The sequence below is a fragment of the Gekko japonicus genome, unplaced genomic scaffold (assembly GCF_001447785.1).
Source record: "Gekko japonicus isolate JY-2015 unplaced genomic scaffold, Gekko_japonicus_V1.1 scaffold163, whole genome shotgun sequence".
In the NCBI taxonomy this organism is placed as follows: domain Eukaryota; kingdom Metazoa; phylum Chordata; class Lepidosauria; order Squamata; family Gekkonidae; genus Gekko; species Gekko japonicus.
In genome coordinates, this window is record NW_015161950.1 from 101704 (window position 1) to 117796 (window position 16093).

Sequence of the window (16093 nt, forward strand, 5' to 3'; positions counted from 1 at the left end):
GTCATTATCTCATTCGAAAAAGTGTCCCTGGTTGGAATTACCTGAACACAGGGGTCATTTCATAGAAAAAGAGCTGCAGGAGCTCATTTGCATAATTCATTTGCATATGCCACACCACCTGACAAAGGGCATGCATGCAAGCATGCCTGGGTTCCCTGCCTGATCTTCTTCAAGTGCCCCCCCCCACTTCCCCAAGTTTCTTCGCAAAAGTGGAGAGGCTCAGGGGAAAAGGGGGGCATGTCTGCCCACTTCCCCTCCCCAGCCAACCCGCCACAGCAGGCTGGCTGGAGAAGGGAAGGGCAGGCAGGCAGACATGCCTGGGTTCCCTGCCCGATCTTCTCCAGGGCAGGAAACCCAGGCATCTTTAGAATGCCTTTCTTTCAAGAAAGGCATATAAATCCCCCCAGGTGGTGGGGCCCCCAGCCCCTGGGCTGTTTACTGCTGGAGCACCATTCTGACGCATTCTGGCAGGAAATGACCCCTGCCTGAACATGATCCTTAGTATAGTTTGCTTTCTTGGAGAGCCAGTTTGGTGTAGTGGTTAAGTGTGCGGACTCTAATCTGGGAGAACCGGGTTTGATTCCCCACTCCTCCACTTGCACCTGCTGATGTGACCTTGGGTCAGTCCACTTGCACCTGCTGATGTGACCTTGGGTCAGTCACAACCAAGCTCTGGCACAGCTGTCCTTGAAAAAGAGCAGTTTGTTTCAGAGTTCTCTCAGCCCCGCCCACCTCATAGGGTGTCTGTTGTGGGGAGGGGAAGGGAAAGGAGTTTGTAAGCCGCTCTGAGACTCCAAGTGAAGGGTGGGGTATAAATCCAATCTCTTCTTCTTCTTCTTCTTTAAAGTACAGAATGGTATTTTATTTACATAAATCACTGAAGTGTAGGTTGCCACCCAAAAAGTCACTTAATACACACAAGCTTTTCTGTGTCTGCTTTCCAACGAAGGCTCTTCAATTTTGGTGTCCCAGTTTTGGGCATTATCTTCTAGATGATAGGCTTCTTTCAGGAGCCTGAACATGGGGAGCTCAACATGCTTCCTTTTGGATCAAGGGCATGCAATAATATGGCACTGCTTGAACTGCCACTTCCTGTGTCACCTTTTTAGCTATTATAACATTTTTCAATTCTACCTCTCTCCTCCTTGTAACTCATAAAATTCCTTGAACACAAAAAACTGGTTCCTAGTTCACAATTCCCTGCTGTGAGACTCTTCTTTGCTCTTCAGTTCAAAAACGCTCTCTGAATCAAAGTAGTGTAACAGGCATAACAGTGATCCAGAATTAATAGTCATGGCAAACCTCAGCTTAGCATATTTATGTATGTTCAGTGATTTTTTGAAGTAACTGGGCATTCAGATTTGGTTTGTGAATTCAAAAATTATTTTGTGTAACTTCAAAACAGCAGGCTTTATTAATTTAGAGGGAACAGTTGGGAGGATTCCACCAAATAAACATTTGCATTACATTTCTGAATTCCTAGAATTGGACCACGGTGGTCAGTGCTAGGTTTGTTGTTGTTGTTCAGTGATAAAATGATTACAGAGCTCTAAATGAATTTTAAATTACTGAGGTACATCTCTCTGTGTTTGCCATACCTCAGTTGCTGCTGTGAGTTCTCTGTCAGGAAGCTATAAATTTGTTAGGCTCATGGGTTTCTATGTATCCCTTATCAACCTATAATCTCCTGATTGTTGCCTCTTTTTCAGCAGCTGAGGAACAGTAATCCACCCTTGCTTATCTCTCTTAATCACAACCTCACAGTGCTAGGGCTTCCTGAGCCTTTAATTCCCTCTTAGAGGCGTAACAGAGTGGAAAGTAAACAAAGACAAATTTGCAACCTTCAACATTGCTAATTTGCTCTGATGTCAGAATATTTAAACAGATGAGGACTTGGGAATTATTTGATCAAGGCTGCTTTTAAACCCTGTGCATGCAGAAGAAATGGAGTCTGGGATGGTTCTGCGAAATGACAGGTTTCCCAAGAGAGGGTGGGTGAAGGTTTTCTCTTTCAACAAACAGTAGCCCCATCATTTAAAACTCTCCAGTTGCTGTGTTACTAGAATGTATTTTTGGTGGAAACCCCCCTCCACCCAGCATCTTACAATAGCTCTTCTGAGAACACTTCCTGTGCCCTCCTGTTCCTTAATATGTAGAGAACATTAGCCAGTGCATTCTTTTGTTCCAGTTCATTGGGGTGAATTTTAAAATAACATTCTGTCCTTAAAAAGATGTAAACCTTTGTCACTTCAGACCCTCGTTCTGCATTCTTTTCAGCCTAGTACCGCCTATTAACACATTGAGATCAGAGGGCTGTTCAGTAACCCTAATTTCATGTTTACAAACAGTGGTAATTGCACCCAAACCCATTTTGACTTGCAGTTTATGTTTGTGAACATAGGAATTATTCAAGTGTAGGTTGGAATGCTCATAGATAACACATAGTCATGAAGACCTTTTGGATAGATACAGATTTTTAGAACTTTGCTTCCTCTTTAAGATATGCAGTTATAAGAATTAAACTGCCATTAGTTTTTCCTCCCCCCCCTTCATGTTCAAATATGAGAGTAATAGGAAAGTATGTAGATAAAGAGACTTTTAAAAAACAAATAAACAACCCATGGAGCTAGATTTCTCTTATTTCTTGAATTTTAAAGGGGAGATTTAATCAAATGCATGTCTAAGTGCTTTCATTATTCTTCACTAAGTGTTCAGTTGATCAGCATTTTGATTATCTGTAACTGCCATTCTTTTCACCCCATTTGCTGTTTTCAAAATAAAGCATCTCTTCAGTACTCCATTTTGCACTGTGTCAGCTCAAACTAAGTAGGAATTACATGCTGGCAACTTAAAACGACAGGGAAATTGTTAGTGCTGAATACTTTTACTGCTTTACCTGTCTCAAGCATTCTCAGTAATTATACTTAAAATGTCCTAGTGGGCTATGTATCATTTTGGATATATTTCTTGGAGATGTGCAGAAAGCAGCATTTTGAACTTGGTTGCATGCATCTGATTACAGCATTTGGTTATTTGTGTTTCTTCCCCCCCCTTCTCCTTCTCCTCCTCCTCCTCCTTCCCCCCCCTCTCTCCTTCTCCCTCCAGCTGGTGTAAATGACTGCTGCTGCCTCCCAGACCAAGATAACCTGCTCAGTCAGCTGGAGCCCCCTGTGGACAGCTGTCTCTCTCAGCTGATGGAAGCTGCTACAAACCACTGAATGGGGGAGCGTGGAGTAACAACCACAGCACCAGCAGCCGCAGCAGTTGAAACAGCAGCGGCAGAGGCAGTAACAGCAGCAAGCAAGAGCTCTATTGTTCCCTGATGTTAAACAGTTTTTCCTTTTCAACTGGTATGCACAATAGCTGGAAAGCGATTTCTATTCTGCCGTCCCTGTGAAGAAATTCTGAAGGGGGGGGGGGTTACTCACGCCACCGGGGTTATCCATTGTACTGCAGATTCTGACACTGGAGCAGGCTTCTGGAAGGCATGGGGCTGAAAGAGAAGAGCGCAGCTTTATCCAGTGGTCCAGGGGCTTCTACTCTTCCAAGCAAGTATATTGGAGTTCTTGTGGTTCTTCTGTTTGGAATCCGAGGAGCTAAGGCACAAAGTGAATTTGAAACTTCATCTGTGTATTTGTGGAAGACGGGTAAGTGAAGGAGAAAGGCATATTACTGTTCTGTTTTAACTGCATTTCATGTTGGCTGTTGAGGCTGTTTTCTAATACATGCCCCTGGGATTATTTTTGTTGGAGAATTGGAGAATATCATTTTGCACAGTTTAATGATAGATTGCTTTCCTGGTTGTGCTGTGATTATTTAACCTTACTGTTGTTTTTGGATCTCTCTCTACTCCTGCAGTAACAAGAGTACATACTCAGTGATTAAGAAGGGAAGGAAAGATAGTACCAGTGCTTGACAGTGTCCTAAAAATGTAGAATGATGAGATCCTGCATACATTTCCATCTAGATTGGCACAGTATGCATTCAGAAGTCATCACAGATGAGGAGTTGGTGTTTGTAAAATTCAGTTCATTGCGTGGTGTATTAGGACATGTAGCTAATGATGGATTAGGTGAAATAATCCAAGACTTGCCAGATCTCATAACAGAAGAGCCCATGGCAAATAGGCTATATGGATTCAGCAGCACACCAGACAGATTATTTCCTTGATGGCTGGCACTAACGAGCAATGTGTCTGATTTTAAAGACTGAGCAGTTGCAGATGTATTTGTTCTTAACTTTTCAATAAAAGAAATATTTTTATATGTATGTTGGCCGCATTGATCTCCAACTGTTAATGCTAGGTTAGTGACAATGATGCATTTTTTAAAAAAAAGAAGTAATACTTCCTGTTTCAAAGATGTTCTAGCCCTTTTTGAGACTCCAAGATTTCAAGATTTATGGACTCGCAGTGATTCAAAATAGGAAACGTTAGCCTTCTAGTAGTGTTAGGAATAATCATCAGAAAGATAACATTGTTATTTCAGTATGTTTCTTACTAATAGAGATTCAGCCACAACAAAAAAAGTACATTAATGGTTTGAAGTGTGTGTGTGGCAGGGAGAACTTACACAGATTTAGTCTTAGTCTTCTTGTTGGTGAAGAACACTCTTGGCCTTTTCCCAAATAGACAGATCAATTTACGATTACACTGATATCCTGATTTTTTAAAGACTGCATCTCTCCAGCAGCTCAAGGAGCAGATTAAAGGGGGAATTCAATTCAGCTAGAAGGCAGGCTCTCCCAATAATTCTAGAAGGAAAGAAATTTGAAGGGAGGGGGGAACCCCCTCTACTGGTCTGCCTTGATTCTGAGAGATCGATGGCACAATGACAGTGATACAGACCCAGCAGTGACCCTGTGTTATTTTCTTTAATTGAACCATTGACAAATTTAGGAGATTGTCTATTAGGGGTCAGCTTGAAACTGCAGAAAAAAACACATGTGCCGAGTGATGCAACTTTAATATTACTTGTTTTTGTTATAAAGACATTCTGCTAAACTCATGTGTTTAACAGAGTATTGGTTCCTAGATTAAAGTAATGTAGAATAAAATTATAGAAAGTACAGTACAGCAATATCCTTCCTTTGCTGTTTACTGAATAGTTCTTTTTGGGTAATGGCCTGTACTTAATAACAGCAACATGGGAGTGAAGGTGGTAATAACTGAATTTATAACTTAGTGATGAGACTATGTAGTCACAAAGGGCAGCACAATGCAGTTTAGTATGGAATAAATCAAAGAAGTTCCATATGCTTACCTGCACTATTATGCTGGTTTGTTTAGATAAAGGAGTATATTGGGGGTGGGTAGAGGGGAGGATGCTTAGAAGTATTAAGCACATGGTTGTACATTACAGTGTTTGGTCTGTGCAGGCACCCTCGATTTAGCAATGTACACATTGCATAGGCTTATTTGTTTTTTAAAGGGGCCCCCCCCCCCATGTTAGATCTTGGTATACTTTCCCTTTGTATGTTACTGCCTTCTAAAATTAAGCCTGTGTTCTCCTTCAGTGCAAGCTTGTGGGAATTGATCTGGTCAGACAAGCTACAGTCATCATCCATGGTTTGCTTATTATTAGAGTTATATAAATTCAACCCTGATGATGAGGAATACCTTGCCATAAAGAGGGAAGAAAGATCCACCCTCTTTAGTTAGCCTTTTATCTGCTGATCTCATAATGACCACATGGTGTACTTTTGTGTTATTTCCAAAGACATTCAATGACTTCTGTAGTTCTGTGGCCCCTAGACTGTCAGTCTCCATGGGACGCTAGCCTTGTACCATAGACAACCCAAGGGACATTAGAATCAGCAGGATACAAAAGTCAGCTATGTGTCATTATCCGATTAGTCCAGAATACTTCAGTAAAGCATCTCAGTGTTACCAGACTTCCAAAATGTTTCACAGGTTTGTCAGCCCATCAGGCCTCTGTGGGAAGTATTGGCAAAGAGCCTTGGGAATGAGCTAGAATCCTCAGTAATCAAAAATACAGCTTTGTATTTCTAGAAGGTTTAAGAAACGGGTTATGTGTTCATTTGCTGAAGGTCATCATCTGAAATAGGACAAAAATTGTCTCCCCCCCCCCCACCGGTATATTAGCCTTAGGAGCTTTCCTCCTCCCCCCCACCCCTGGTTTGGGCAGTAGTTCATCTGAAATGAATAATAAATAAATATTTGGGTAGTAAAAGTAGGTCATTGTGTCAGATGGGAACCAGAAAAAAATGTAACTACAACGCTGAGTCTTTCACATCAAATGTCATGTTGGATCCAGTGGAGAAGTTTTCAGAATGTGTTGGCAGGGCAGATTGTTCTCTTTCTTTCCTTTCCCCTAGCAGATTGCTACTGGTCCTGAAAAATATTCTTTGATGCACCATAGTTGGATGGGCTGAAGTAGGGAGGGGAAATTGGGTGAAATTGGCCCCTTCTCCACTGACAGCATGATATGAACCTATATCTAATCTACATATAGCTTAAACAATTTATATTATTTGACGGTGTAATAACTTCAACTTAGAATGGGGCCAGACCTAAATTTGGTCCTGAATCTCACTGACACCAAATCAACTGGAGACCAGCCCATCACTTATTGAGTGTGTAGGAATGAATATCACCAGAAGGGCTTGTGTTTATCCTATCTGTCTTTGGAGCGAGATTGGCAGGATACACACATGTATGGTGCCTTCAAAACTTTATAAGGAACTATATGGTGGAGATTTGTTTGTCCATTCACAACTTGTATCTTTAAAATGCAGACAGAGGAAAATGGTGTTTCAAGCTGCCTGCAGTGCATTTGGAAATATAATTTCTAAAACACTGTCTGTGATAGAAAAGACTCTGGTTAAATAGTATGAGGTAAATTCTGACAGCAAAATGTATTGTGGAAAGCTCTTCAGACTTTTGGGGTGTTCAGAATGCATTTACATTTCTGTATGCTGTAAGACAGGAGCCAGATGCAGAGTCTGACTTTCAGAATTGAATTGCTATGAAATTTGTAGGAACAGGCCTCTTGGGGTTAGTGATAATTACAGCACAAGCATTTGTATCAGCTGTTCCCAAAGCAACAAGGAGGGGGACACAGGAAGGATCTCAGGCTAGCTTAGGTGCCTTGGGTGGAAGTGAATGAGTTAGAGGTGGAGGACAGTAAGAATAAAGAATGAAGCACACCTTGTGGCATTGTGAGGGCATGGCTTTTCGTGAGAGAGGCAGACCCCATCTGTGGTTGGTTGAAACCAGCAGATAGTGTGACCCCGTGCTGCTGGTGAGTGTCTGTGAATGACACAATGGTGCAAGTGTGACCAAGCGTATGAGTCTTAACTACCCACTTAGCATACGACCAACATACTCCCCACTGGTGCAGGATTGTCCCATAGGGAAGCAGTTCTCATGCTGTCAGGGACTTGCATATGTGTGTGTATAGAATGCCACATTGTCCTGAGAATGGGTTGAAGGTTAGGCCCAATGTGCATGACCTCGTCCCACTGAAATTATTCCCCCCCCCTTCTTGTTTTGACTCATCTAAAGGAGAAACTTGGTAGAGCAATAACTCTTGTCTGAAATGGTATGATAGTTGGCACCTGTGGTTAAATGGATAGTTTTAGCTAAGTTCCCTTACAGGAATTAAAACCATAAGTGGTCTAACATGCTGGCATTTGATTGTGTATATATAAGACTGCTCTCTTTACTATCTGTGCTATAACATTTTACTGCGCATGGCTGCTGCTACTATCTACCATCTATCACATTTTATGCCTGCCTTTCTTCCAAGGAACGCAGGGTGAGGTACACAGTGTAGCTTCTTGTTTTAGCCTTCCAACAACTCTCTGAGGTTGGTTAGGCTGGGATCACCCAGTGAGCTTCAGTGGTGATCTGGTATTTGAATCAGCAACATGGATGGGGATATGGTTCCCTCACTTTCAGGTCACCAGAAGTCAGTGCCAGAAGTGCCTGAGTTGCCACTACAGATTTGTGCAGGTGCATAGCTACTGAACAGATAAAGCCAAACAGTTGGTGTTGCCCCAAAAGTGGGCTTGTCTCCTATTTGAGTGGGGGGGATTAGTGAAGGAGACAAAGGCTTTGCAAGAGGGGGTACTCTAGCAAGATTTCGTCACCAAAGTTTACAGGGTTCTTTCCCTTGGAGGACTCTCAAATAACCAATCCATGGTAAAATAGAGATGTATTTTATTAATGGAAAAATGGAAGTCTAACTCACAAGAATCGCACAAGAAATACCATTCTTTCTTGCTGATCCTATTGCCTGGAATTACTTCCCTGAAGATGCAAGAGGTGCCCCCTTTTCTCCTTCATATGCATCTTCAAAAACTCCTTTTCCGTGAATCCTTTGACACTACCTATTCAATTTCCATCCTCAGCTATAACCAACCCTAAGTACTTGTGACTGCATTCATGTACATTCATCCCTTGCCATCCATGTCTCTCTCAACCTTGCTATCCTTTCCACTTCCTCTGTGGTCTTTGCCATTGTTGAAAAATAGGTTGGCAGCTTCCTGGGGGCAGCGACCTGCCTCTTTCGCACTTTTTAAATAGAAAACTAAGTTAAGTACCATGTGTAGATGTATTGTGGCTTTGTTGTGTCATAATTTAATTGAGTATGTTGTTGTCATTTTACTATCTAAGCGGTTTTGAAGGTATTTTGTATCAAAAAGTAATTTATAAATATTGTAATGATATAATAAATATACATTGATAGTACTATAGGTATGTATAAATAATAAAAGCACAATGGACATTGATAGCACCATATAAAATCAGTGAATGTAATAATCATCGTGCTTGTTTCTCTGCGCTCTCATTAGGACACATCAGTGTTTTAATTTTAGGTTGTGTTTGGAGTCCTGGTGATTTGATGAATATGTGGTGATACCTCCACTTTTGCGAAGCATTAAATTCTGTTAAGTGGCAGCTTCATTGACCATGCCACTGCTTGAATTTTCTTGCACTGGAAGTGTTTTACCTTTTCGTGGTGTTCAAGAAATGTTTTTAATGGATCCAATTTAGTCCTTCCTCTAGGCATTTCTGTGGATGTCATGTTGTGAAGAAGTGACATATCAGAATAGTTCCCCTTCCTCATCCCTTCTGCGTAGTCTTTTATTGCAGAGATATTTCCATAACACAGCAGTTAATTGTATGGGGCCCAAGCCGCTGAATAGCAGAATTAGATGTGAGGCATATGGGAGTGCTTGAGGAACTGGATGCAAGGTTGCAAAAGACTTACAACTATAGCGTTTCAAAAAACTTAACATTTTTTGGAATGAAAATAATTGTCAACTTTGGGAAGGTTGCCAAAATCTAATTGATTAGTTTACTAACGAAACTAAAGCTGCAGAGTATAAACAGAACAAGACACTATCTTAAATGTAGCTATTGTTGCCAAATCTCTATTGCCTTTTACTGCTAGCTTGGTTGCTGTATGTTACATGGAAGAGGAGTTTTGCATACATAGCAGATTTGCTGATGTTTGAAAATTCCAAATCAGGCCATGCCCTGTCACCACTCTGATTCAGAAGACCCCCCTTCATACCTTGAAAAAAGAAACGTCAACAAAAGTTTAACTGTATTGCATGTTTACATTTATTCATATATTGTTACCAGAGAGATACTAAAAACTTCTCATTAGTTGTTTTTCCATGTTAGTGGGTAAAGGCAGGCTTGGAATGTTCAAGATAAATAAATAAAATAGCAAAGTTTTAATCATTGAGGTGCATATAAGGGCATTTTTCTTTCTGTCTTTTTGTTATTGTTCTCTCACTGGTAGTTTAGGTTTTCAACTGGCTTGCAAATGATCTCTTGCAAAGCTTAGGTTGTAGCTTGATTATGTTGCAGAGAAGCTCTGGCAAACTATGCTTATTCTTGAAAGATGTTCCTGGTTGCCCGGGTATAGTTAGTAATAGACAATTTATATTGGATGGTAAGGATGTGCAAGCAGCTATAGCATCAAGAGGCTGGAAAGAATCAGGTTGGAGTGCGAAGAACAACTGTAGCATCTGGGGAAAGTAATCCAGATAGTTTCCAAAACAGTACAACCCTAGGAGTAGAGTTGCCAGCCTCCAGGTGGAGCCTGGAAACCTCCTGCTTCTACAACTGATCTCCAGCTGAGAGATCAGCTCCCCTGGAGAAAATGGCTGCTATGAAGGGTAGACTCTATGGCATTGTACCATGCTGAGGCCCCTCCCCTCTCCAAACCCCACCCTCTCCTGGATCCACCCCAAAGTCTCCAGGTATTTTCCAACCCAGAGCTGGCAACTCTGCCTAGGAGCTGTGATGGGCATGCCAGTGGTGTAGATGCAGGCCTGGGAATCATGCTGGGTGCAGGCCTGGCGAGAAAGTGGCGGGGAGAAGAATCCCCCTGCAAGTATTGTGGGCCTGCACTTGTATATTCTAATTGCCAACTTTACTGGATCTGCAGAGAGGAAGGACGTTTTTCTGCAAACCTAGGGGAACCATCAGGTCTGCAGAAAAGTCAAAAAATTTGCTGAAAATGGGTGGGAGGGTTTTAATCCCTCACAAAAAAACCTCTCAGTGCCTGTGCAGAACTGCTGATGCAGCCAGCCCTGTCTGTTTACCGAACCCTCTGAGGTGGTGAGGCAGCAGCGCTGAAGGTGAGGGAGGTGATGGGAGAGAGATGGGCCATTCTGCCACCACAAGCCCCCCATCACTGCTTCTCCTCACCAGGCTCTGAGGTGCAGAGGTGGTGAAGCTGTGGGCAGCCTTCTTCCACTGCCAGGTTGCAAGAGGCTGGTGCAGGCCCCAGTGAGGAAGCCAGTGGCAACAGGACAGTCTGGTGAAGTCTCCTCAGCCCCCATCCTTGCCCACCCTAGTGGGTCCTGCGGGGTTGACCAAATGGACAATGGTGTCACTGTTAGGAAGTCTCCTGTGGCAGTCAACTCTCTGGGGTTCCTGACTATGCTGGGCAGCCTCCTCCTGCCACTTGGGCACAACAGACTGGCATTGGCCCTGGCAAAGGTGTTGGGTGGATGGGGCTGGATGGGCAGTCTGGAGGCACCCTGGCCAGAAAGCTGGGATGGGGCTGATGGGAGGGCAGGCTGAGGAGAGCAGGCCATGAGAGACCCCCCCCAGTGGCTGCAGAGAGGCCCCATGAGCTGCAGACGATCCAGCTAGGGCTGGCTCACCCACTAGGCAAACTAGACTTTCGCCTAGGGCGGGCCTCCAAGGCGGGCGCCAGACTGCCCTGCTGCCCTCTGTCCCCACACCAAAAGCCCCCACCCCACCTAAAGCTGCTGCTCTGCACTGTGCGCCCAGAAGGAGGAAGCAGCAGGATGTCAGGAGGCCCTGGGTGCAGCCTGCGGCTTTGGGCAGGACCCCCACGGTAGAAGAGAAGCTTTAGCGACCCGGCCATCCTGGGAAGCTGCGATGAGCACGCCCTTGAGAGTGGCCCAAGCTGGCGCTGGGAGGGAGCATCACCTACGGAGTCCCCCAGGAAGGGCCGGAGTCTGTCTGCAGGGGGGGCAGGGACTCCGGAGGAAAAAAAAGGCTGCTGGGCCCTGATGGTCGGTGGGGTGCCCCCCTCCCCCTTTAGAGCCAGGCATTTGGAACCAGCGGGGCTTCCAAGGTGGTGTCCAGAACTTCCTCCTTGTCAATGGAGCTGCTGCCTGGCTGCACAACCTGTGCACTCCCCTCTCCCTCTGAAGAAAGCGCTCTGGATCTGCATGGGAATCCCGGAGGCATTCCAGCCCCCCCCCGCCCAGTTCCTGATCCGGCCTTTCTTCTTCTTCTTCTTCTGGCTAGCTGCAGGTCATCACGCGGGCTTTCTCCCAAGAAGCCCTGGCTGCAGCACTACATCCCAGTGATCCAGGAGGAGGTCAGCGCTTGCCTCTGCAGTAGCTGGCCGGGAGCATCAAGGGCCCGGCTTCGCTGAGCGTGGAGGATCTGGCCCTCTTTGGTTCCTTTCTCAGAGAGGACCAAAATCCGTCCTTTAGGAGGGGCTCCCTTCAGGAATTCACCAGAGACAGCCTCTGTGTGTGTGTGTGTGAGAGAGAGAGAGAGAGAGAGAGCTCCCCCTATTTTATTTCTTCATGTAATCCCTGTCACAAATCATTTTTTTTTAAATTGCTGCCCAACTCTGTGGTGGTGGTATCTGTAGTCAGACTGCCACCTCAGAACTCTGGAAAATTATTGTTTTTCAGAAACAAGGAGGACTGTGCTGCTGAGGTGTGTTGGGGGGGGGATACTCAATAAGACAAGGGACATTTGGCAGGGCTCATTTCTGTTTCATGGGGAGGAGGGCTACAATTCTCAGGCCACTACCAGGCCAAAAACACCTTACACATTCTAGAAAGATCCATTGGCTTTACTTCCAAGGAATGGCTACAGCAGGACTGGTGTGGTAGTCTCATCATGGCACTGCATCCATTTATAACCACAGTCCTGTGAAGTGGGAGTAAACTCACATTAACACAGAGAGACAAGCATTGGATTTGGCTGCTTGTTGAGACACAGGGAAGAATTATAGTATAAAGTGTCCCAAACACTGCTCCCTCTAAGCTGTGGATTCCTGTGAGCAAAAATTCTGCTGTGTGAGCTACTGGCATTAAAGTTGTGAGTGAGCGTAAATTAGATTGCTCTGGAGCCATCCTTCCTGAGCTAAGACAAAAATGTGTGAGCTGGAGGCTAAAAAACTGAGCTAGCTCACAAATTTAAAATTTTGTGTTTTTCATCCTTCTTAAGATGCATTTATGTTTGAAAACTGGTGGACGCATGGGGGGGGGGGGCGCCAGAAGGTAGCCTTACCTAGTGTGCAAAAAAACTTGGGTCTGGCCCTGGATCCAGCTGCAGGCAGGACCCAACTGTGGGGGGGGGGAGAAAAGAGAGAGTAATGGGGTGGGTGGGGAGAGAAATCAAGAAAGAACGATAAGGTGGGGAGGGAAAAGAGAGAAAGTGAGAGAGAAAGGAAGTGACAGTAGGTGTGGGGGGATGGAGCAAGATAGAGAAAAATGGTGAGAGACATAAAGTAAGAGAAAGGAGTGAAGGAAGGGAGAAAGAGAGAGAGACAGAGAAGGGAGAGGGGAATAAGCAAACAACCAAAAGGCTTCTGGATCTGAAGTCTATCTGGAAGCAATGCCCTATGATCTGGAAACCCTTCCCCACAGTCCCTGGTATGCAGGGACTCCCTTTAGTTATTTAAAAGTTAAACAAGAGTATTCTGCATTTTTAGCACGTTGCATTTCATATGATCTATGGTAGAGGCCTGTCTTTAAAAAATTAAAACAGTTGCTGAGGCTGAGCTTTGGCACCAAAGAAGCTCTGCATGTTACCTGAACTGCTGCGGGACATCTTTTTTGAATTCACACTGAAAGCTTAACTTTAAAAAAACCCTGTTCCCGTACAAAGCTGTCTGTTGGTTAAGATCAGCTACAAAGGGTCCTGATGCTGTTCCACTGTCAGCTGAAACAAAGTGTGGTAGGTGCCAGATTTAGGGCTTCTTCTGTGGTGGCACCTGGAATATGGTATGCTGTCTCAACTAGGGGCAGCTCTATAATGAGATGACACAAGGTGGCCACCTAAATGGCAGGTGTGGGAGTTGGCTGCCATACCCTGCCCACTGCCTGCCAGCCAGTTCAATATTTTGGATGTTTCCTTGGGAGTGTGCCATGCCAAGAGTGCCATGTAAACATTTTAATAAACAAATTAAATGATACCCCATGGTTACTGTTTGCATCACAGGCAGTTGAATAACCCAGTCATGCCTCATGTAAAGACACAGCACAATTACACGCCCCCAAGGAGAGGCTATTTGGAACGAGGCAAGTCAGAATCATAAATCATGCAGAGATGCAGTGGGTAGACTCCTCTGTGGGTGGGTGCTTTCGCCCATGGGAAACTTAAATTGTGTCATTTAATCAGTTTCTTGCAGCACACTAATTGTATTCCTGCAGCATACTAATGCTCCTAGCACTTTGTTTGGGAATTATGGCGGATAGACAGAAGCATATAATGTCTAAATGTAAAATGAAGCCTGTAAAGACTAAATGCTTCTGGGCTGCACAAAGTCATTCATAGAAAAAATAAAAAGCCATTGTGTTTGTGGAGGGTTTTTTTGTAAGTTGTTGAATGATCCAAATGTGAAAATTGTTGGCTTCCAAAGAAAGAGCAATACAGAGTTATCACCAATTCAGTGTGAAATAGAAAATTGTCTGGGTATGTAGCTGTTTTCTCTTGCTCACAACTGTCATTTCATAACAATGCACTCCCACATACCATGCTCATGTTCAGCTGATGGAGCCAGGAGTGTTCCCTGCCAGGAGCAGAATTTGACTTCCCTCCTCCTCACCTTTTGCTTCATTAGTTTGTGTTAGTCAGCTGACACTGTGAACTGCAATGAGCTGTCAGTTGGAAGACTGATGGCTGCTTCTGGGCTGCTGGCGTAATTATGGGAGAAAAGCCCCGAGAATAGTGACATCCAGGCATTCTTTGCCAGGGTGAATGTGTGCTTGGAATGGGAGAGCCTAAGAAGTGTCCTTGGATGCTGGAAGAAACTAACAGTGCAATCCTATACAGAGGTACATCCTTCTCTAAGCCCATTGAAGTCAGTGGCCCTCAAATGATGTACCCTGCTTAGGATGGCACTATTAGTTGTAAATACCAGTAGGTAGTAGAGTTATTTCTGTTGGGTTTGTAGATTCTGAATACTATCATTATATATTTGTACTATGATAACTGGGCTTCCTACTTTGCATGGGTGAGTGTGGCTCTGTCTTTCTGTATGCAAGAGTCTGGTCGTGTCTTGAAAACTAATAAAATTTATTTCAGCCCAAAGTTTTGTCAGTCAGCTCACTTTGTAGGATTTCTTGTCTGTTATATGTATACAGAGAAAGGTTGTTGTGTGCACATACGTTTCTGGTGTGTATGCATGACCAAGTGTTTTATGTCTGTATGTTTCCTGTGGGTATCTGACTGTTGGTTGTATATGGGAGGAAAGGGTGATCATTGCTGGCCTCTTGCCAATGCACACGGAGACCTAGAGCCAGTTTTGGGTAATGAATACTGTTACAAATAAAGACAGGGACTAGGATCCAAAGAAGGAATGTGCATGCATGAGAGAGGAACACATACACAGTTGGTTCTTTGCTTGCTTGCTTGCTTGCTTATCTGTCTTTCATATTTGTGTTCTGATCAAAGTGGCATACTTATAGGGGTACTGATACGCTCCCTCCAGGTAATCTAATCTGCGGTGCAGAGTGGGAGATAAAATTGGTGTACAGGGAAGATATAGGCAAGTCTCATAACCTCCTTCAAGTGTCCCATGAACTACTGAATGGGTCAAGCTCTCCCTTTGGGAATAATGGATGCTGAAATGCAGATCCTGAATCTCCTGATAATCTTGGTTTTGTCTTTTGCCTTGCTTGTATTCCAAATCCACTCAAGGATCTATCCCTTCATGTACTTCTACCAGATATGCCATTGGCAAGAGTTTGATGTAAAGGTTGTGCACTGGGAAATAGCACAGGGGCAGTGACGGGATATCATACTCAGTGGAAAGAGGGGTTTGTGTGAACATGCCTTTTCTGTTACTGTTTATTTCCTCCTATCTTTGTCCTTGTCTTCTTTTTTCCTTTCCTTACCTTGCCTTCACCACACTTGTGGCAGCTCACAGTGTTTAAAACAGCAAATTTACAGTCTACAGAAGCACAAAAGGCTCTCGTTTCAAATGCAGTTGTGAAGTGGGTTTTGTGGGAGCAACTTGTGAAATACAATAGAAATATTAAGTGTTTGTATACATTCATCCGTACTGTAAAAACAAGTAGAAGTGACATTTCTGTCAGCTCCCCACTTCATTGATTGCATCAATAATAAACAGGATGTTCTCTGTTTAATTTCTAATTCGTTTCAGAAAGATCTCCAGGATATGTAGTTTACTAAAGGAATGTTTATGCCAAATACTATTTTCTTAATTGTGATAAATGTCTGTTTCAGTGTATTTTGCGTAAATTTAAAGGAAAGCACACTTACTATCAAGTTCTTAAAAAAATTGAAGAGATGAAGTGAAGTAAGCACATACTAAAATACATGATACTTGTGCTTCGGTAATGCTTAGAATGGTTTAGAAATTATAGT

General features: G+C 43.7%; 1 protein-coding gene across 1 annotated transcript in view; it reads left to right on the top strand.

Annotated features, from left to right (window-relative positions):
* The first annotated feature begins 3487 nt into the window (after window positions 1-3487).
* Window positions 3488-16093, top strand: part of THSD7A (thrombospondin type 1 domain containing 7A) — a 322475-nt gene continuing 309869 nt past the window's right edge. Inside the window, exon 1 of the mRNA XM_015429430.1 lies at window positions 3488-3647. Coding sequence (XP_015284916.1) covers window positions 3488-3647 — 160 coding nt within the window. The remainder of the gene's footprint in view (window positions 3648-16093) is intronic.